This window comes from Camelus dromedarius, chromosome 25 (assembly GCF_036321535.1).
Source record: "Camelus dromedarius isolate mCamDro1 chromosome 25, mCamDro1.pat, whole genome shotgun sequence".
NCBI classification, from domain to species: Eukaryota; Metazoa; Chordata; class Mammalia; order Artiodactyla; family Camelidae; genus Camelus; species Camelus dromedarius.
This window is the reverse complement of record NC_087460.1, coordinates 4,809,287-4,827,164: the sequence shown is the minus strand read 5'-3', so window position 1 is coordinate 4,827,164 and position 17,878 is coordinate 4,809,287. Positions and strand designations below refer to the sequence as shown.

General features: G+C 55.5%; 2 protein-coding genes across 13 annotated transcripts; both read left to right on the top strand.

Moving 5' to 3' along the window:
• Nucleotides 1-233: 233 nt before the first annotated feature.
• ACRBP (acrosin binding protein) lies at nt 234-7,777 on the top strand. Of its 2 annotated transcripts, XM_031444208.2 has the most exons (10): nt 234-577; nt 839-1,045; nt 1,223-1,317; nt 1,798-1,915; nt 2,519-2,987; nt 3,440-3,572; nt 5,389-5,568; nt 5,675-5,842; nt 6,850-6,933; nt 7,455-7,777. In XM_031444208.2, the coding sequence occupies exons 1-10, from the start codon at nt 535-537 to the stop codon at nt 7,575-7,577; spliced, it is 1,620 nt and encodes a 539-aa protein (XP_031300068.1). In that variant the 5' UTR covers nt 234-534; the 3' UTR covers nt 7,578-7,777. The 2 variants fall into 2 exon arrangements, with proteins under 2 accessions (XP_031300068.1, XP_064335055.1); XM_064478985.1 differs by lacking the exons at nt 5,675-5,842; nt 6,850-6,933.
• A 953-nt stretch (nt 7,778-8,730) lies between these two features.
• On the top strand, nt 8,731-17,269 carry LPAR5 (lysophosphatidic acid receptor 5). Of its 11 annotated transcripts, none has more exons than XM_064478973.1 (4): nt 8,731-9,161; nt 10,211-10,262; nt 11,106-13,152; nt 15,640-17,269. In XM_064478973.1, exon 4 carries the CDS (start codon nt 15,862-15,864, stop codon nt 16,981-16,983), a length of 1,122 nt encoding a protein of 373 aa, XP_064335043.1. In that variant the 5' UTR covers nt 8,731-9,161; nt 10,211-10,262; nt 11,106-13,152; nt 15,640-15,861; the 3' UTR covers nt 16,984-17,269. The 11 variants fall into 11 exon arrangements, with proteins under 11 accessions (XP_064335043.1, XP_064335044.1, XP_064335042.1 ...); XM_064478974.1 differs by having other exon boundaries at nt 10,103-10,262; XM_064478972.1 differs by having other exon boundaries at nt 9,855-10,262.
• Nucleotides 17,270-17,878: the final 609 nt, after the last annotated feature.

Genomic DNA, 17,878 nt, shown 5'->3' with positions numbered 1-17,878 from the left:
AATGCTCACCTCCACTTGGAAACCATTTCCTTAGGCTGAGCGGTCCTCGCGGCTGATTTCCTCCGCGCCTGAACTGGCTCTTGCTTCCCCTTCGGCTCCTTACCTGGAGGCTTCCTCTCTAGTTCTTACCCAGGCAGCCCGACTGCCTTAGTACGTTCCATCGCCCCATCGCCCCATCACCCCATCACCGCCTGCCTCGCTTCCAGGCCTCACCCCTTCCTGGGCAGGTGGTTTCTCGGAACTCGGTTTTCTCGTCTATAAAGTAGGGGTAGCAGTACCCACTTTATGGGAGATGAAGTGGTAATACGGTGAAGAGCAACGCAGGCAGGACCCACTCCATCGAAAGCACCGAGTCAGTGGTCACCTGCCGCCCCTGTCCTCTCGAGCGGAATGCGACACCCGCCGCCCGGGCCCCCGCCGCGTCAGTTTCCGCGGCCCGCCCCGCCCTTTGTGACGTCGGGCGGCCTCGCACCCCCTGACTTGGCCCGTTAGAGGCCGCTCGGTCCCGGGAACGCGGGCGGATCCTCCGGGGCCATGAGGCAGCTAGCCGCCGGCTCCCTGCTCTCACTCCTGAAGGGTGAGAGCGTCCTCCGCCTCCGGAGCCCTCCGTCACAGTGTCTCAGCCGCTTTCCCCCGGGCGCCCGGTGCCCCCGCTCCCGACCCCTCCCCACCTTCCCTGCGGGCAGACGGCCCCCTACCCCCGGCCCCTCACCCTCACCCGCGGCCTCGGCGGCCAGACGACCGGGTCCCCGGGTCCCCGCCCCGCTCTCCCGCTGGGTCAGGCCGGCCCCGCGGGTGTCGGAGCCGGGTCCAGCCGTGGTCCGTTCCCGCCCCATAGTGCTGCTCCTGCCTCTGGCACCGGCCTCAGCCCAGGATTCCACTCCGGGCAGCCCCCTCTCTACCACAGAGTATGAGCGCTTCTTCGCGCTGCTGACCCCAACCTGGAAGGCGGAGACCACCTGCCGGCTCCGCGCCACCCACGGCTGCCGGAACCCCACCCTCGTCCAGCTGGACCAGTATGAAAACCACGGCCTGGTGCCCGACGGTGAGGGCCCGACTGGAGGGCCAGCCCTGAGCTCACCTGACACAGGGGAAGGGGATAGCTGGCTCCTTTCCCTGAGCCAGCTCCGCTCTGCAGACCCCAGAAGCCCACTGCCCCGCTCTGGGAGGACGTCCCCTCTGCCCTGCCCAGTGTCTTCACCTCCACACCGCCCTTCCCCAGGCGCTGTCTGCTCGGACCTCCCTTACGCCTCCTGGTTTGAATCCTTCTGCCAGTTTACTCAGTACCGTTGCTCCAACCACGTCTACTATGCCAAGGTGAGGCCAGGACGAAGGCTGGATGTCGTGGCCAGGACCTACGGAGAGGCTAGCAGTGAAGAGTTGAGGAAGGGCCCCAGGCCATCCTTAGCTCCTCCTTTCCTGCCACTTTGCCATCATTTACCCTGATTATATAGAAGTACAGTCTCACCTTGGGCGTTCAGACTGCCAGAACAATCCTGTTACTGCAAGAAAAGTAGGGAAGAGGCGAAGAGATAAGCCCTTCCCTTTCTTCCAACAGGGTGGTGATTTCAGTCAGAGTCAAATGCAAAAGACTGAAGGCAAGAGTGTGGGCCAGATGGGACTTTGATCTTGCAAGGCAACCACTTGTCAGGTCTAGCAGGTTCCACCAGGGGCCATGTCCCCTCATTCCTGCCCAGGAACTGTGAGAGCAAACATGAGGCACAGGGACAGAGGATGAGCTGGAGCAGAAATCGGCCCCTTGGGAAAGGCATTCCCACTTTCCTTCTCTCCTTGCAGAGAGTCCGGTGCTCCCAGCCAGTCTCAATCCTCTCACCTAACACTTTCAAGGAGGCAGACACTTCCCCTGACCTGCCGCTTACCAAGATGACCTCCCCCATGTCATCCCACATCACAGGTGAGGCCCTCCCAGGGCCCCGGGAAGACTACCAGCTACTCCTCCTCCGAGCCCAGGGTTGAAGGTGTCAGTGGGAGGGAAGCCGGGAGGATGTTGAGCCCGAGGAGGTAGCCGTGGGCAGCTATTTACGTAAGGGGGAGCCTGCTTTTCATGAATACAAGTTGGGGCTTTCCTATCCCAGAATATTTTCTGATTCCTAGATCCCCCAAACATTCCTGCATTTAGAAGTCCTCTGGGACTTTCCTAAGCTCACATCTTCATTCCAGAAAGGATTGATTGCTAGCTGTTTAGAATATGTGGTGTTTCCTAAGTGATCGGGACAGAAGGTGGAATTTGAAGTGGGTTGGGGAGAGGAGCACTTGTAAGGGAGGTGGGACGGGGGCACACACCACCACCACCACCACCACCACCACAATCACCAGGGTAATATTTTTTTATTTTGATGTTCATATTCTTTTCCGTGTTTTTTATCCTTGACTGAGTGAGTGTGTGATTAGTGTTTCTGTGTTTACGTGCATCCCTCTGCGAATAAAGCCACTGGGGCCAGAAGCCTGACCGGCCTTTTCCCTTCTCTCTCTCGGTCCCTCTCAAACCCTGCTGCAGGCACAGAACGACAGTTCTTCCAGCCCTGGCCAGAGCGACTTAACAACAACGTGGAAGAGCTGCTGCAGTCCTCCTTGTCCCTGGGCAGCCAGGACGAAGGGCAGGAGCACAAGCAGGAACAAGGGCAGGAGCACAAGCAAGAGCAAGGGCAGGAGCACAAGCAGGAGGAGGGGCAGGAGCAGGAGGAGCAGGAGGAGGAGCAGGAGGAGGAGGGGAAGCAGGAGGAAGGACAGGGCACAGAGGAGGCCCTGGAGGCAAGGTCTGGGCTGCAGGCAGACTCCGAGTCCAAGCTCCAGTCCGAATTTGTCTCTTCCAATCCTTTCTCCTTCACTGCCCGGGTGCGGGAAGTGGAGTCTACCCCCACGATGATGGAGAACCTCCAGGAGCTCATCCGATCAGTCCAGGAAATGGATGAAATGAATGATATCTATGAGGAGGATAACATTCGGAAAGCCCAAAGCACCGGCAGGTACCGGAAGTTCTGAACTGCCCCCCTCCCGTCCACACACACCAGCCCAGCCCTCCCTGTTGTCTTCTTTGGGAAGGAGAAGCCCACTTGGCCAGCTTCAGCCTCCAGACCCACCCAGATCTGCCTGGCTGCAGCAAGTCCCCGCCTCGCCTGTTCTGTGGCCCTCGCTGGCTTCAGCACTGCCCTAGACATCCTTTCTCGCAGTGATACAGTGGAATCTAGAGCTGCCAGGCTTGCGTTCTGGTCTGGTCTCTGGGCCTGATTAGCACTGCAACTTTCACTTCCCTTTCTGGGTGTCAGTTCCCCTTTTCTAAAAGGAGGCAGTTGGTCCGGAGGCCTCTAAGGCCCCATGCAGCATGTGGAACGTGTGTGACTAGGACTAGATGCTGAAGGGGGTGGGGAGTGGATGTGGTTGTCTGGACCATTCCCGCAGCCGGCGTGTGTCCCTGCAGCCTCCTGCAGCTGCCCCACGTGGAGGCCTTGCTGACACTGTGCTATTCGATTGTGGAGAACACCTGCATCATAACCCCCACAGCCAGGGCCTGGCAGCACCTGGAGGATGAGATCCTTGGTTTCGGGAAGTCGGTAGGCCCACTATGCTGTTTAACGGGTCCAGGCTCATGGGACATCCTCTGGGCCTGGCACTGTACTGGACCTCAGGAGTGGGGGACGGGCGGGGCCACGGAAAGCACGAGGCATCGCTGGAGAGAGTCTCTCCGAGTGAGAATCCCTTTGGAAGGACATCTCCAGCTCCCCTTAAAGGAGGAAGGCTCGAGACCAAGTCTGGAATTGACTCCAGTCCAGTATTCATTCTTCGGCTTCTAGTTGTTAGGCCTGAGCTAGTTCACTGTCTTCAGTGTGTGGCTTTACCTTAGATGCAGCTCTCCTCTCTAGAGGGGTCATAGAGCTCATTCCAGGGACCTGTAGAGAGATCCCAGCTCTGTGTGTCCTAAGCACCCAGCAAGTCCCATTCCCTGGAAACAGGACTTTGAAATAAATTTTCAAACGGTAACGTTAGCAAGCGTTTGCTGAGAGCTAGTATGCCATCCATTCATCCACTGTTCAACAGATACTGACTGGGCTCAGTGTCTGAGACATGAGCAGCTCTGTGCTTAGGTCTCTGAGACGTTAGCAGTGAGCACAACAGGGCCAGTCCCCTGTCCTCTTGGAGTCTAGTGGGGAGACAGACGCAGAAACAGGTAGAACAGGGTGACAAGATCAACACATGACTAAGGACAAAGGGCAGAGAGCATCTGGGGAGCACAGATGTGGTGTTTGGCAGGACAGCAGAATGCCTCCTAGAGGAACTGATGTTTAAACTGAGATCTGAAGATAAAAGAAGTTAACCAGGCCAAAGGAGGGGTTGGTAAGAGGTTCCTGCTAGAAGGACCAGTACGTGCAAAGACTCTGTGGTGAGAAAAAGGAGAGATTTCATGCAGGACCAAGAATAATGAGCTTACCTCTCCCGCCCTTGGCTTGCTTAAGGGAGCAGCAAGAACCCTGTTTTACCTGGAGATGGAGTCAAAGTGATAGTAAGGGTCATCATATGAAAAATCACGAATGGTAGCCTGAAGCATTTGTATTTAATTTGGTAGGAAAAGGGAATTTAATGATGTTCGGTTAGGGATGTGGTGATGCCTCCCCCGACCCCCGAGTGCTGTTGTGAGGAGCAAACAAGGCAGCGGAAGAGGTTTGTGCCCGTGGCTTTCCCTCCTGGGAAGGTTGCAGAAACCAGATCGGGCCGGAGAGTCTGGCCGAGAGATGCACGGCTCCACGTTGAAGAGTGTCTTCCCCTAGGTTCTCAGGGAACATACAGGTTTTGGACTTGGAAGCACCTGGAGCAATGTCCCACCTCCACTGTGTCTTAGACGTGTATCTGAGCAAGTTTCTCAGCCTCACCGAGCCTCAGTTTCTTCGTGAGTCAAACGGACACATGATTAGTACCTAAGCTAGTCTAGGGTTGTAAGTGAGATGACGATCTTTCTTGCCATGGTGTGCAGCACTGTGCCTGCCAGCTGTTTGCAAATATTAGCATTATCATTAGCAGAGAGAGAGAGGGCGGCTTATGAGTCTTTTTCAGATAGGCTACGTCAGACAACTGTTGGGCACCTGGCCATGGGGATTTGGAGCTTGCAAAAGAGGTCAGAACTGATGCTAAAGGTTTGGGTGTCACCGGCAAGGTGATGAAGATTACCTGGGAGAAGATAAATCATCCAGGAAAAGGAAGAAATAGAGAGCTGATGTGAGGTCCTTGAGGACTCTGGCTGGGGTGGGAGGAGGAGAGAAAAGTCAGAGGAGCTTCTGGAAGAGCCTTAATGTGGAGACGTTCTGCGGGGCGGCTCTGGAAGGCGGAGGCCTGGGAGGGCCTCAGCCTCAGTCTCTCAACCGCACTTGTCCTCAGGTCTGTGACAACCTTGGGCGGCGACACATAGCTACGTGTACCCTCTGTGACTTCTGCTCCCTGAAACTGGAGCAGTGCCACTCAGAGGCCAACCTGCAGCGGCAGCAGTGTGACATCTCCCACAAGACGCCCTTCATCAGCCCCCTGCTCACGTCCCAGAGCATGTCCATTGGCACCCAGGTACCTCATGCGGCAGCCTGCGGCTGGGGGAGGGAGTAGGCTCCAGGCAGGATGGGGCAGCAGGAGGGCCGGAACACGCACCTCTCCCCTATCCCCTGTGCCACAGGTGGGGACCGCAAAATCAGGCCGCTTTTACGGGCTGGAGTTATATGGTGGGCTGCGCATGGACTTCTGGTGTGCCCGGCTGGCCACCAAGGGCTGCGAAGACAGTCGAGTCGCCAGCTGGCTCCAGACTGAGTTCCTCAGCTTCCAGGACGGGGACTTCCCCACCAGGGTCAGAGCTTTCCCCAGAGCTCAGCCCCACCTGCTCACCCTGGTGCCTCTGGTTACCTGCTCCTGGGAGCCCTAGGGTGTGGAAGGCGGTTTGGGCCCCTGGCTTCTGAGAACAAGTCCTTGCGGAGCCTCCTGCCTGTCTCCAGTGGACCCCCCACCCCAACCCCTCAGTAGAGCAGGATTGTATTTAGCAAAGGAGTGGGAATCGGAGGGCTGGGTGGGGCCAGGACTAGGGGGCAGGAGACAGTTTCTGGTCCCAGTTTGCCCTCTCCCTGCGGGGGCGGGGCCTCATCTCCACAGCAAACAGTGAGTGATGCCTGAGGGGCAACTGGTCCTGATCTCAGGCTTCCCTGCCTCCATCTGGAGGCTCCTTCCAGAATCTTCCAGGGCTTTCCCTCTAGGTGGAATCAGGGGAGTTACCTCCCCTGTGGAACTACCTGTCCTGGCTGAGAGCCAGGCTCTCCCTTCTCTGGCTCAGCCGGAAAAATCACGGCGAGGAAAAGTAGGGGCACCTTGAGAAAGGGCTTTTAGCTGAGCTGAGGGGCTTTTGCCCAGCTCTTCTCCCTGGGTCCCTAGACCTGGAAGGGGTCTTGGTCCATCTCAGCCGCTCCCCTGGAGTTACAGATGGGGAGCGACATCCTCAGAGGGAAGTGACTCCCTCAAGGTCATACTAAACCATCACCAGGAGGCTCCCTGTGATGGGACCACTATTGGGCACCTTCCCGGGCCCTGGGTCCTTAGTGCCACCGTCCCCGGTCCTCATTCCCAGAAAGCTGACCAGCAGGGCAGCCCCTTCTCATCTCCAGCTCCTGGCTTCTTCCCAGCAGCTGAACTGTGACTGAGGGTGGGATGGGAAGGGCAGAGGGGACACCCCAGGTGCCGTGGGGGGTCTGGTTATCCGAGGCCATACCCCTGTTCTGGTTCTGCCATGGTGGGCATGCTCCGGAGAGCTGGTGTCTTGTGAGGCTTCTAATATCTCCCACCTCCCATCCTTGGCTCCTGGCTTAGATTTGTGACACAGAATACGTGCAGTACCCTAACTACTGTGCCTTCAAAAGCCAGCAGTGTATGATGAGAAACCGGGACCGGAAGGTGAGCTCCTCACGCTGCCCTCCCCGACCCACCCCTCAGTTGGTTTCCAGGGGTGGGCGGGACTCTTCTGAGCCCCCCGTGGTGTCTGAGCAGTAGGGGTATGGAGGGAGGGTGACCCTCTGGGTAGAGGCCTCCTTGGAGCTCTGTTCCCACTCCTCCAATTTGGGGGTGAGCATCCCTCCTAGGCTGAGGGGTCTGGGAGGGAGGGAGGGAGGGTGCCAGGTGGGAAAACCCCCTGCCTGGTTAGGTGTCAGATTTGAGGCCTCAGTCTGGCCTGCTCTTACTCACCAAGTCATCTGGGCAAAATCACTTCCTCTCCAGCCTCATTTCTGAAAGGATGGGGTTTGGGTTATGCGGTGTCTCTTGGCGCTTTAAAAACCCATACCTGAATTTCCTCCTCTCTCCTCCCTTTGCCCACACGTGCCTGCCTTGGGTTCTTGGACTTCTGACACCTGCCCACCACGGCATCTCTGGCTCCTGGCTCCCTGACGTGGGGCTGTGTGCACCCAATCCCCTCGTAGGTGTCCCGCATGAGATGTCTGCAGAACGAGACGTACACGGTCCTGACCCAGGCCAAAAGCGAGGACCTCGTGCTTCGATGGAGCCAGGAGTTTAGCACTTTGACTCTAAGCCAAGCCGGATGAGCTGGTCTCCATCCTGTCCCCACCCCAGCCCCACCTTTCCACATTCTCCATTGCTTTTAAATCCCAGGCTGCCCCTTATGGGTCTCTTATCTGGCTCCAATTCATGCTTCCCTTGGGTTGGATCAGCAGTCCCAGAGAAGACCATGATGGGGACGCCACCCATCTTAAAGGATGTCTTTACATAAAGTGTTTATTTTCAACCTGTGTGGCCTGTTTTGGTTAAGATCCCACCCTCAGCCCTGCTACCCTGCCACCCTGCCCCATAGGATTCAACCTTCCCACCCCTGGGTTTATGGATCAATCTGCAGGTGAGGGAACCATGGGAATGGTACTCAGGGAAGCAGCCCTCTGCCAGGAGGAGAAGCCGTAAAGAAATCATAGAGTTGGATTGAAGAAGGTCACAGCCAGTGTCTTGGGGACCATGTGGCCATGAGGACGTATGTGTCTTCATTTCTGAATTCCTGAGTCCAGTGACCTCAGATGCAAGCGTAGGATCGTCCCTCTGGAGGATAATCCGAATGAGATCATGTCCAGGGGGACCAACCCCAGGGCTGTAGGGCAGAACTTGCACTTTTTAGGAGGGAGGAAACAACGGGGGCTGGAGTTCAGGAAACCCTTGCTTTGATGTCCAGTAATGGGCCCTATGGTCTGAAGGTGGGGGGAGCTGCATTTGGACACCATGCGGGAGGTGTGACTCCAGCGTCAACCTTTAATAGTCTGGGATCTCCCAAAACATGTTCTGGGGACACACATGTGTGGGAAATTATACAGCATTTAAAAGAAAACGTTTATTATGGAAAAGTTCAAACATGCACAAACATAGACTAGTACGATACACCCCCAGGCACCCTTCATGCAGCTTCAATTATCAACACACAGTCAACCTTTAAATGGCACGTTGAAGGCTCTGAGAAGCCCTGTAAAAGGGAAACCGGTTCACGTGAGCGTCTCCCATTTTTAGTCAACCACCACATCCTTTCTCACCTACTGTTCAAAGTTTGTTTTCTTGTTCTGAGCACAGACAACATGCCTGGCCCTGCTGTTACGGAGGACAAAGGGTTTAGCCCAGAGTACAGGGGCAAGGGGCTGTCGTCTGAGCCCTGCTTCCCGCCACTTGCCCACATACAACCATACACACCCATAAAGGGAGGGATAAGTCATACGTCCTAAGAGCAAAACCGCCTGCTGGAACCCAAGAGAGACAGACAGCCAAGGGGAACTGGGGAGGAGAATGAGAGGCTGGTGGGTTAGTCTTCTGGCATCAGTGGTTGGGTGTGTCAGCTGGCTTCCCGGAAGCTGCAGGGAGTTTTGAGCTATGAGTTGGGGGAATCATTAGTCAACTAGAGTTGGGGCAAATCAAGTGCTTTTCCCCTGGCCAGGCTGCAGTGGCTACTCGGCACTGCTTCCTCTTCTCTCTCTCCCTGCCCCGTGTGGGGTTGGGTGAGTGCAGGGAGCTGGGATCTGCCCAGATCTGCTGAAGTGGGTGTGTTCCACTCACCCCAGAGCAGGTCCTACCAGCCCGGCCCAGCCCAGAGCAGGCAGCGGAAGCTGGCTTGGGGCAGCACAGAGCCACAGCGAGCACAGGTACTGGGCGTCCCTGGTGGGGTTGCACCTCACGGGGGGAAACAAGGGGCAGCACCCCTCCTTTAGAAATGGGGGCCATGGGATGGGGTGGAGCCGAGAGTGGGCCTTGGGCCCTGGGAAACCTTTTTGAATAGAGTAAAACGCTCAAAGGGATGGCCTGGGGCAGGCAGAGCTGCTCAGACAGAGGGTGCGCCCTGGAGCTTGAAGCCCCCACACTGGGGCCTGTCAGGTCCTGGAGGCCCCAACCTCCCCTTCACGCATTAGGCCCCTACAGTCTCACTGAACCCTGGTTCCTGGGCCACAGAGGAGGGCCCTCTGGGGATGGTTTCCAGCCCTTTCCCACTCTCAGATGAGATGATCCCCTACACCCGCTCACCCCGGGCCGGGCCTCTGCTGGATGACAATGAACTGATCTGATTAAACTCCAGGAGGGTTCAAGGCACGGAAGTGCCCTTACAGCCATCCTTCCCAACTGTCCTCCCCTTCGCTGTGATTGTGGGGGCCTCTCTGACAGGAAGGGGACCTCCCACTTGTGGGTCTTAAGTCCCTTCGGGGTGAGATACAGTTGTAGCCAAAGAGGAGATGGAGGCAAGGACTTAGGGAAAGCAGAAATTTAACCCTCAAGCCTCATTCCCTGGCCACCCAGAGCCCCCAGAGCCCAGCCCCATCTACCTCTGTCTGATGCCCCCACAGCTCAGAAGCCTGCATGCCCAGCCCAGGGGGAAGAGGACAGCAGAGGCATGAGGGCTGGTGCATGGAGCACACTCAGTGCCGCCTGGGGTCAGGGCAAGGGCCACAAGGCTAAAGTCTCCAGGAGGTTTCTCTGAGGCAGCGGGACCCAGCCCAGTCCCAAAGCAAGGACCACCCAGCGCACAGAGCTGTGAGGGCCCACCCCAGCTGAGCGTCTCTCTTGGCTGGGGTTTTGTGCCCTGGTTTTCCAGCTCCCAAAAGCAGGGCGGAAGGACGTGAGCAGGTGGAGATGTGACATCCACACACTGAGGAAACTGACTATTGAGCTGTAAGTCGTCTTTGCTTTCTTCCTTTTCCAGAAAAATTATCTGGAGAGTTGAGGTGAGAAGACCCGAGGATGATGTTGGAAAGGTGAGGGGAGGCTGTAGCAGGAATCTGGGCTGGAGAAAGCAGGGCAGGACTGGACCAGGGAGGAGTGGGGTTGGAGAGAAGATAGGACACGTGTGCGGGGAAGAACATGACTCCTAGGGCAGGAGGTAGGCCATCCACTCACCCCAGTGACCTCGTACTATCTCCACCCGACAGAGCCTGGACGAGGTAATGGGCGGGATTCATCTGTGTCCCCGGAGCAGCCCTGGACAGAGCTTTTCACAAAGCCTTCATTTTAGACTGCATTAAACTTCTGCTAGAGGCTCAGCACAGTTTGAATCAGTTTGGGGAGTCCGAACTCCCTCCCAGACACTTAATTACACGTGTCTGTGGGTCCAGGTGCTTCCTCTTGTCGCTGCCGGAGTGCATGCTGTGTGGGGTGGGGGTGGGGGTGGGGGTGGGGGCACGCTAACCAGCTCCTGGCCGCCAGAATCTAAAAGGAGGCTGGAGCTATTCTAGAGCCGATCTTCTGAGGCTAGGAGTATGAGACCTGAGATTCCTGCTTTTCCAACTTCCGAAGGCTATGGATTCCTATGAAGAGGGGGTGAAGACAGCAAGGTCTTTGGTGAATGTGCGGTGGGGGTCGGGGGCAGCACATGGAGAGGGTGGCAGATAGGATGAAGGTGGACAGGAGGTGTCTTCCTCCCCTCCTGGCCTCCAGTACTGTCCCAAATCGCCCATCCCTTTCTGTCAGGCTCCCCTTTGCACTGTTGGTCAGGTGCCAGAAGGGTGGATACCACGGGCTGGTTGTGGGAGGAGAGGGAGGGAAAGATGATGATCCAGTCTCCTGCCCACATTTATACTCTCCTTCTCACTTCCGGCCAGTGCAGAGAAGAGCCCTGCCCCTCTGACTTATCTCAGCAAAGTTGGTGCCCAGCCCAGCTCAGAAAGTATTGGGACAGGTCCCAGACGCCCCGAGGACATAAGGAATGGGCCCCAGGTGTGCACGTGGGACGCTGAAGGACAGAGACACCGGGTGGAGGAAAATGGCCACACACCCACTGGTGTGTGCGTGGTGTAGGGGGCCAGGATGTGGAAGGGGCAGTTTCCGGGGCCTTGGGGCCATGAGACTGGGGTCTGTCTTTGGGCATCTGCATACATATGTGCTCCTGAAGCTGTCTGTCTGTCAGCCCAAGGATATTGCCCCTAAGATGGGGGCTGTGTCTGCCCTTCCTCTCCTGGCCCCGCCGTCTGCGCCTCTGTGCACACACATGTGCTATAGGCCATGTGGACGTGTCGGACTGCAAGTGACCAGGGATCTTGCGTACGCACCCCGAGGGGGTACCGGCCCCTGGTGTGGCCTTGCACGCGCACGTGTGCAGTGGCGTGCGCACGTGGCCACATCCGGGCGTGCTCAGGTTACTGGGCCTGTGTGGGCCTCTCGTCCCTCCTTCTCCCCAGTGAGATGAAGTCCCTGCTTTTCTCCGCTTTACACCCCAGACAACCTGACCTCTTGCTCGAGGCAGGATTGAGGGGAGGGCTGTGCTGCCCCTCCCCCATGCCTTGAGCCCTCCTTCCATTTCCTGTTTGCCTCCTTTTTGGCAGTTTTTCCCATTTTTGCCATCTGGCCTGGCACTGTGCCCATTCAGCTCCACTGACGGGCAGCCCAGGGAAGCAAGCGGTTGGGGTGGGGACCAGGGCAGGGGCCTGGCAGCTCTCAACACTCAGCTTGGGCCATTCTGTGCGAGTCTGTGGTAAAGGGGTGGTTTTTTGACAAATAAGCCCGAGGGCTTCTCCCCTTTGGAATGGAGTAATGAAGTATCACCTTTTGCTCTCCGGAAGGATTCCTAGCTCTCTGCCTTCAAGTAGGTGCACCTAATACGTTTTGGCCGGTTTAACAGTGTAACTTTGTTGAGGAAAGACTTGGGATTCTTGGAAATTAATTAGTCATTCACTCAGTCAGCGTCCACTATGTGCCCCTAGTTGCAAGACGCTATTGATTCTCCAAGTAAAGGTTCAGAATGGTAAGTGTTACTGTAATCATGGAGTAAACTCTTCTTGAAATTTTAATGCATGCTGTTCCCAAACAAGCCTTTTAAAAGGGACGCAGCCTTTCACTGAGTTATACGTGTGGGCAAGATGGTCAGGAGTGTGAGAGGAGGTGGTTCACAGGCTCTCTCTCTTGCCTTCCAAGATGGCCCGCATTCTGCCTATAGAGTGTGTATTTGCCTTTACTTTAACACCCCCCTACCTCTCTAAATAAATACACTTTTGCTCAACAACAAAAAAAAAAAAAGTGGCTCGCTGACTGGAGTAATACAAGAAATATAACTGGATTACAGGCTGGGCAGACATGGGGGGAGGGCGGTCTCCTGCCAGTCAGCTAGTGGATCTCACAAGGGCCAGCTGAGTAGAGACTGAAGTGAATTTAGAAGTAAAGCAGTGGAAGGTGTGGCCCCCACACCAGGACCTTACCATCTAGTTCAGGAAACAGAACAAATACAAGTGACACAAACTGAGGAGTTCACAGCAGCAAAGTGAGGGCTTCGACAGGAAGGGGAAATCCTCAGGGGGGGCATATCTGTGTGTGTGTGAAAGGGAGATGAGTCTGTGTGACCAGGGAGAAAGAAGAAAGTAGGTTATTAAAAGTATATGTCTGAATTGGACAAAGGAGGAAGTAAAACAGTTCACCTCTGGGCACAGATTTCACACAGGCAGCTGTAAAAGCTAGGTGCTCGGAACCACATCCAGCTCACAGCCACCCACCCACTCTTGTTGGAAGCAGCTTGGACTTTGGAGTCGGGACGTCCTGGGTTTGAGTCCTGACTTCACTCCTCACTGGCTGAGCTCAAGTGAAAATCAGGAGAAACACCTACCTGGAAGGGCTATCGGAAGGATCTGAGCTGGCGCACATGAAACACCCTGGGAGACGGTGAGTGATCAGTAAATGGCAGCTACTATTTTTTACTCAACATTTATTGAGGGAGGGGCTGGGGCTATGAAGATGAACAAGTCACAGTCCGCAGACCCTCCCGCAGGGAGCTCACCGTCTAGCGGGAGGGGCAGACGGAGAGCAGCCAATCACAGCACAGATGGCAACAAAGTGCCAGGAAAGCGCCGGTGAGGGGACTGCACCTGCCTGGTGGGAAGGGAGGGAGTCAGGAAAGGCATCGCAGAGTCCCAAGAAATGACTGAGTTTGCCACTTAGAGAATTCCAAGTTGAAGTAACAGCACGTGCAAAGGCAGAGTCCTGAAAACATAAGGTAGGTGCAAAATTATCACTAGTGTGGCGTGACTGGAGCAAAGGAGCACGGGAGGTGGGCGTGAGTCAGGAAAAGAGGCTGGTGCTCCTTTTCAGCAAGCATAAGCCCCATCTAGCATGATGCTCGTTGTTGAAATTGGTATTTTGTGGAGGAAATGTTTCTTCATTCCCTTTAACTGTTGTACTCTGCTTCTCCCAAGTCTTAAACTGCTGGAGTCATGGAGTTGGAGGGAAAACAAAGGCATGAATGACAACAAGGCTTGTTATAGTCAGGTTGACAACTTGGTTCCATGTAAGGGTTTAAGCAGTTCCTTTTGAAGGAGTACGTTCAGTATCTTGGGATAACGGCTCAGGGTCTCCGGACAACTTCTGCCTCTAAGATGGCACATGGACACCCATGTTCACAGCATTATTCCCAATAGCCAAAAAGTAGAAAAACCCAAGTAACCGTGGACAGATGATTGGATGAACAAAAAATGGTGTATATATAGGAATATATTATTAAGCCCTAAAAAAGACTATAATTCTGATACAAGCTACAACATGGATGAACTTGAAAACTTTATGCTAAGTGAAATAAGCCAGACAGAAAAGGACAGGTATTACATAGTTCCACTCAGATAAGCTCTCTAGAACAGGAAATCCACAGAGGCAGAAATTAGAATGGAGGTTATGGGCGGGGAGGGGAAGTTATTTTTGTTTTGTTTTGTTTTGTTTTGTTTTGTTTTGTTTTGTGGGAGGAGGTAATTAAATTTTTGTTTTTTGATTCCAACCCTCTAACCACTTGGCCATCACAGCTGCTAGATTTTTTTTTTATGGTGGTACTGGGGACTGAACCCAGGACGTCGTGCATGCTAGGCATGCACTCTACTACTGACCTATACACTCCTCCCCAGTTATTCTTTAATGGGTATAGAGTTGTTGTTTGGGATGATGCAAAACTTCTGGAACCAGTGACAATGGTTACACAACATTGCGATTGTACGTAATGTCACTGAATCATACACTTAAAGATATTTAGAATGGTAAATTTTAAGTTATGTATATTTTTTCACACACAAAATAGATGGCATCTGGAGGTCGCGATGGATGGTGGCTTGTGTGACCTTATATAAGGCATTACGGAAGTTGGGATCCTGAGACCAAGGGCTGTCTTCTGGCTGCTTTCCCTCTTGGCCACATCCTTTGCTGCCAGCTTTTGCCTGAGGACGGCAGTGGCTGTCGTCTGCTCTCTCCAGCAGTCTCCTTGGTGCTCATGATACCTCACTACTAAACCACCACCTCCTCCCATCACAGAATCCCATCTGCAAAGCACCTGCGTCAGACTCTCTCATTCAACGCTCAGGGCTTGGCAGGACTGTGCTGTGTGTGTGATCAGCCCATGGAAGCTCTGTTATATCTCATCTCCATTTTACAGCTGAAGAAACTGAGAGTTAGAGAGGTCAAACAATACAGCTGAACCCAGGTCCCTCTGACCACAAACCCAGCCACACAGGAGCAGTGGTGGAGGGGAGGCTGGGATTCTGTCCTGTACTCAGGAATTTGAACTTTATTCTTTAGATAATGGGGAGCCAGCAGAGCAGGCTGGTGCCAGGGGAGCTGCTGTCACCGCCTGACGTAACACCTGTTTCACTGTGCTTTATTACCTGGCTCCCTTCAATGGAATGGAAAGTAGGTGGGGCAAGGTCTTTATATTGTTCACGGCTGTGAACATGCCTGGAACCTTCTAAAGTCCCAGGAAGCATTTGCAGAAGAAAGAAAAAGGGAGGGAGAGATATTAACAGATAATAACAGCAACCTAAGCACTTAACGTATATTATCTAATTTAATCCAAGGACCTCATGAAGTAGGGACCCCTCTTCTTTTTTTTTTCTCCAGGTAAGGAAAGCAAGGGGCAGAGAGATTAAGTCACTTTTCTGAGGACAAACGCTAGGCGAGTTGTCAAAACCCGGATTTAAACCTAGGCAATCTGATTCCAGGGCCTGGGCATTTAACACTGGGCCGTACAGCCCTTTGGCAGAAAAGCCAGAAGGAAGGCGGTGGAAAGATACGAGGCTGAGAAAAGACTCAGGAGGCCAGCCAGTTCAGCTAGATAAACATTTGTGTCTTCGGCCCTTCCTTGTACAATCCTGACTTTCGGCTTCCCTCCTATTCCAGGTCTCCATTGCCCATGAAGCTGTGACCAAAGGCATCCCACTCCTGGAGGCCGTCTGCCCTGCAGCCACAGCCCACACTCCCATGCCCTGCGTCTGCTTGCTCTGGGACTGTCTCTGCGCAGCCTCCAGGCCCCCGCCCTGGAGAATGGAGATGAACGCCTGGATAGGACGCTGGTGCGCCCCATGATGCCCCCAGCCTAGCTCCTCCTCGCACTTTGGCACGATGCTGGCCAACTCCTTAGCCAACACTTCTATCAATGACTCTGTTAACAAGTGCCCGGACCACCAGCCCATCCACCACCTGCACTTGGTGGTCTACAGCGTGGTGCTGGCCGCAGGGCTCCCCCTCAACGCGCTGGCCCTCTGGGTCTTCCTGCGCGCGCTGCGCGTGCACTCGGTGGTGAGCGTGTACATGTGCAACCTGGCGGCCAGTGACCTGCTCTTCACCCTCTCGCTGCCCTTGCGCCTCTCGTACTACGCGCGGCACTACTGGCCCTTCTCAGAACTCCTGTGCCAGTTAGCTGGGGCCGTCTTCCAGATGAACATGTACGGCAGCTGCATCTTCCTGACCCTCATCAACGTGGACCGCTACGCCGCCATCGTGCACCCGCTGCGGCTGCGCCACCTGCGGCGGCCCCGCGTGGCGCGGCTGCTCTGCCTGGGGGTCTGGGCGCTCATCCTGGTGTTCGCCGTGCCCACCGTCCTCGTGCACCGGCCCTCGTCCTGCACCCGCGACGACCATTCTGTGCGCCTGTGCTTCGAGAGCTTCAGCGACGAGCTGTGGAAGGGCAAGCTGCTGCCGCTCGTGCTGCTGGCCGAGGCGCTGGGCTTCCTGCTGCCCCTGGCGGCCGTCGTCTACTCGTCGGGCCGCGTCTTCTGGACGCTGGCGCGGCCCGACGCCACGCAGAGCCGGCGGCGGCGGAAGACGGTGCGCCTCCTGCTGGCCAACCTGGTCATCTTCCTGCTGTGCTTCGTGCCCTACAACGCCACGCTGGCCGTCTACGGGCTGCTGCGCGGCCACGTGGTGCTTGCCAGCCCAGAGGCCCGCAGCCGGGTGCGCCGGGTGCTCATGGTGCTGGTGCTGCTGGCCGGCGCCAACTGCGTGCTCGATCCGCTGGTGTACTACTTCAGCGCCGAGGGTTTCCGCAACACCCTGCGCGGCCTCAGCACTCCGCTCCGGGACAGGACCTTGGCCGCCAACGGGGCTCGGGGAGCGCTCGCCGAACCGTCCACTGAGACCTCGCATGCTACCACAACTGCCGCCGGCAGTCAGGGGCTGCTTGGGCCCTCCAACCCCAGGTCGTCCTTCCTCCAGTGCCAGGACCCCGAGGATTCGTCCCTCTGAAAGCACGTCGTGCCAAAGCGTGGCCATCCCACTCCCAGTCCCGCGCCCCTCTCACTCGCAGACGTGCTGGGCGGTGGGTTGGGCACTTGGACTTCTGGGCGGCAGCTCCAGCTCACAAAGTGTGAGAGCAGGAGAGAGCAAAGTGTGGGAACCAGGGACACAGGGAAGGAAGAAAGCTGCTGGAAGTGTCTTCTTTGAATCGGGGGTGAAGGTGAGCACGGAAGGACTCCTTCCCCAGTCCTTAGGAAGTGCTGCTGTGAGCCTGCCAATGCAGAGGGGGGAGACTGGATGCAGTGCCCCTGGCGGGGCATGAACACAGCGATGGCTGGTAGATGGAGCAGAAGACAGGTGTCGTGCATTTAGACGGACCGCAGCGGTCTTAGGGCCATGGGCGCCACCCACTCTGTTGTCCACCCGGGGTCCCCCAGCCCAGCACTGAGGCATAATACGAAAGTGTATTGGATGCCGGCTGAAATGGTTTCCTTCTTGTTTAGTGACTTTCAACATTTAGACCTGACACCCAACATGGGTGGTTGAGGGCAGGGCAAAACTGTAAGTTAGAGGGGTTTTTCCTCCAAGATTCTGGTCCCTGTTCCCCTTTCTAGGTCTTCCCTTCTTCCACCTCACCCCCCTTTCAAGATCGCCTCCATTCTAGATCGTAAATTCTGTGTGGATGTCGCTGCTGCTTCATCTAGAGTAAGTGGAACATTCTCTGTACTAGAGTAGCGGTTCTCAAACGTTTTGGTCTCAGATGCTTTTACACTCTTTAAAATGGAGAATTCCAAAGAGCTTTTGCTTATTCTTTGTTCTTTTGACACTTAACCATGTTATAAATCAAAAAGAATACATTTTTAAAACAGAAATACATAATCACGCATCCCCCTAGCTGTGAGAG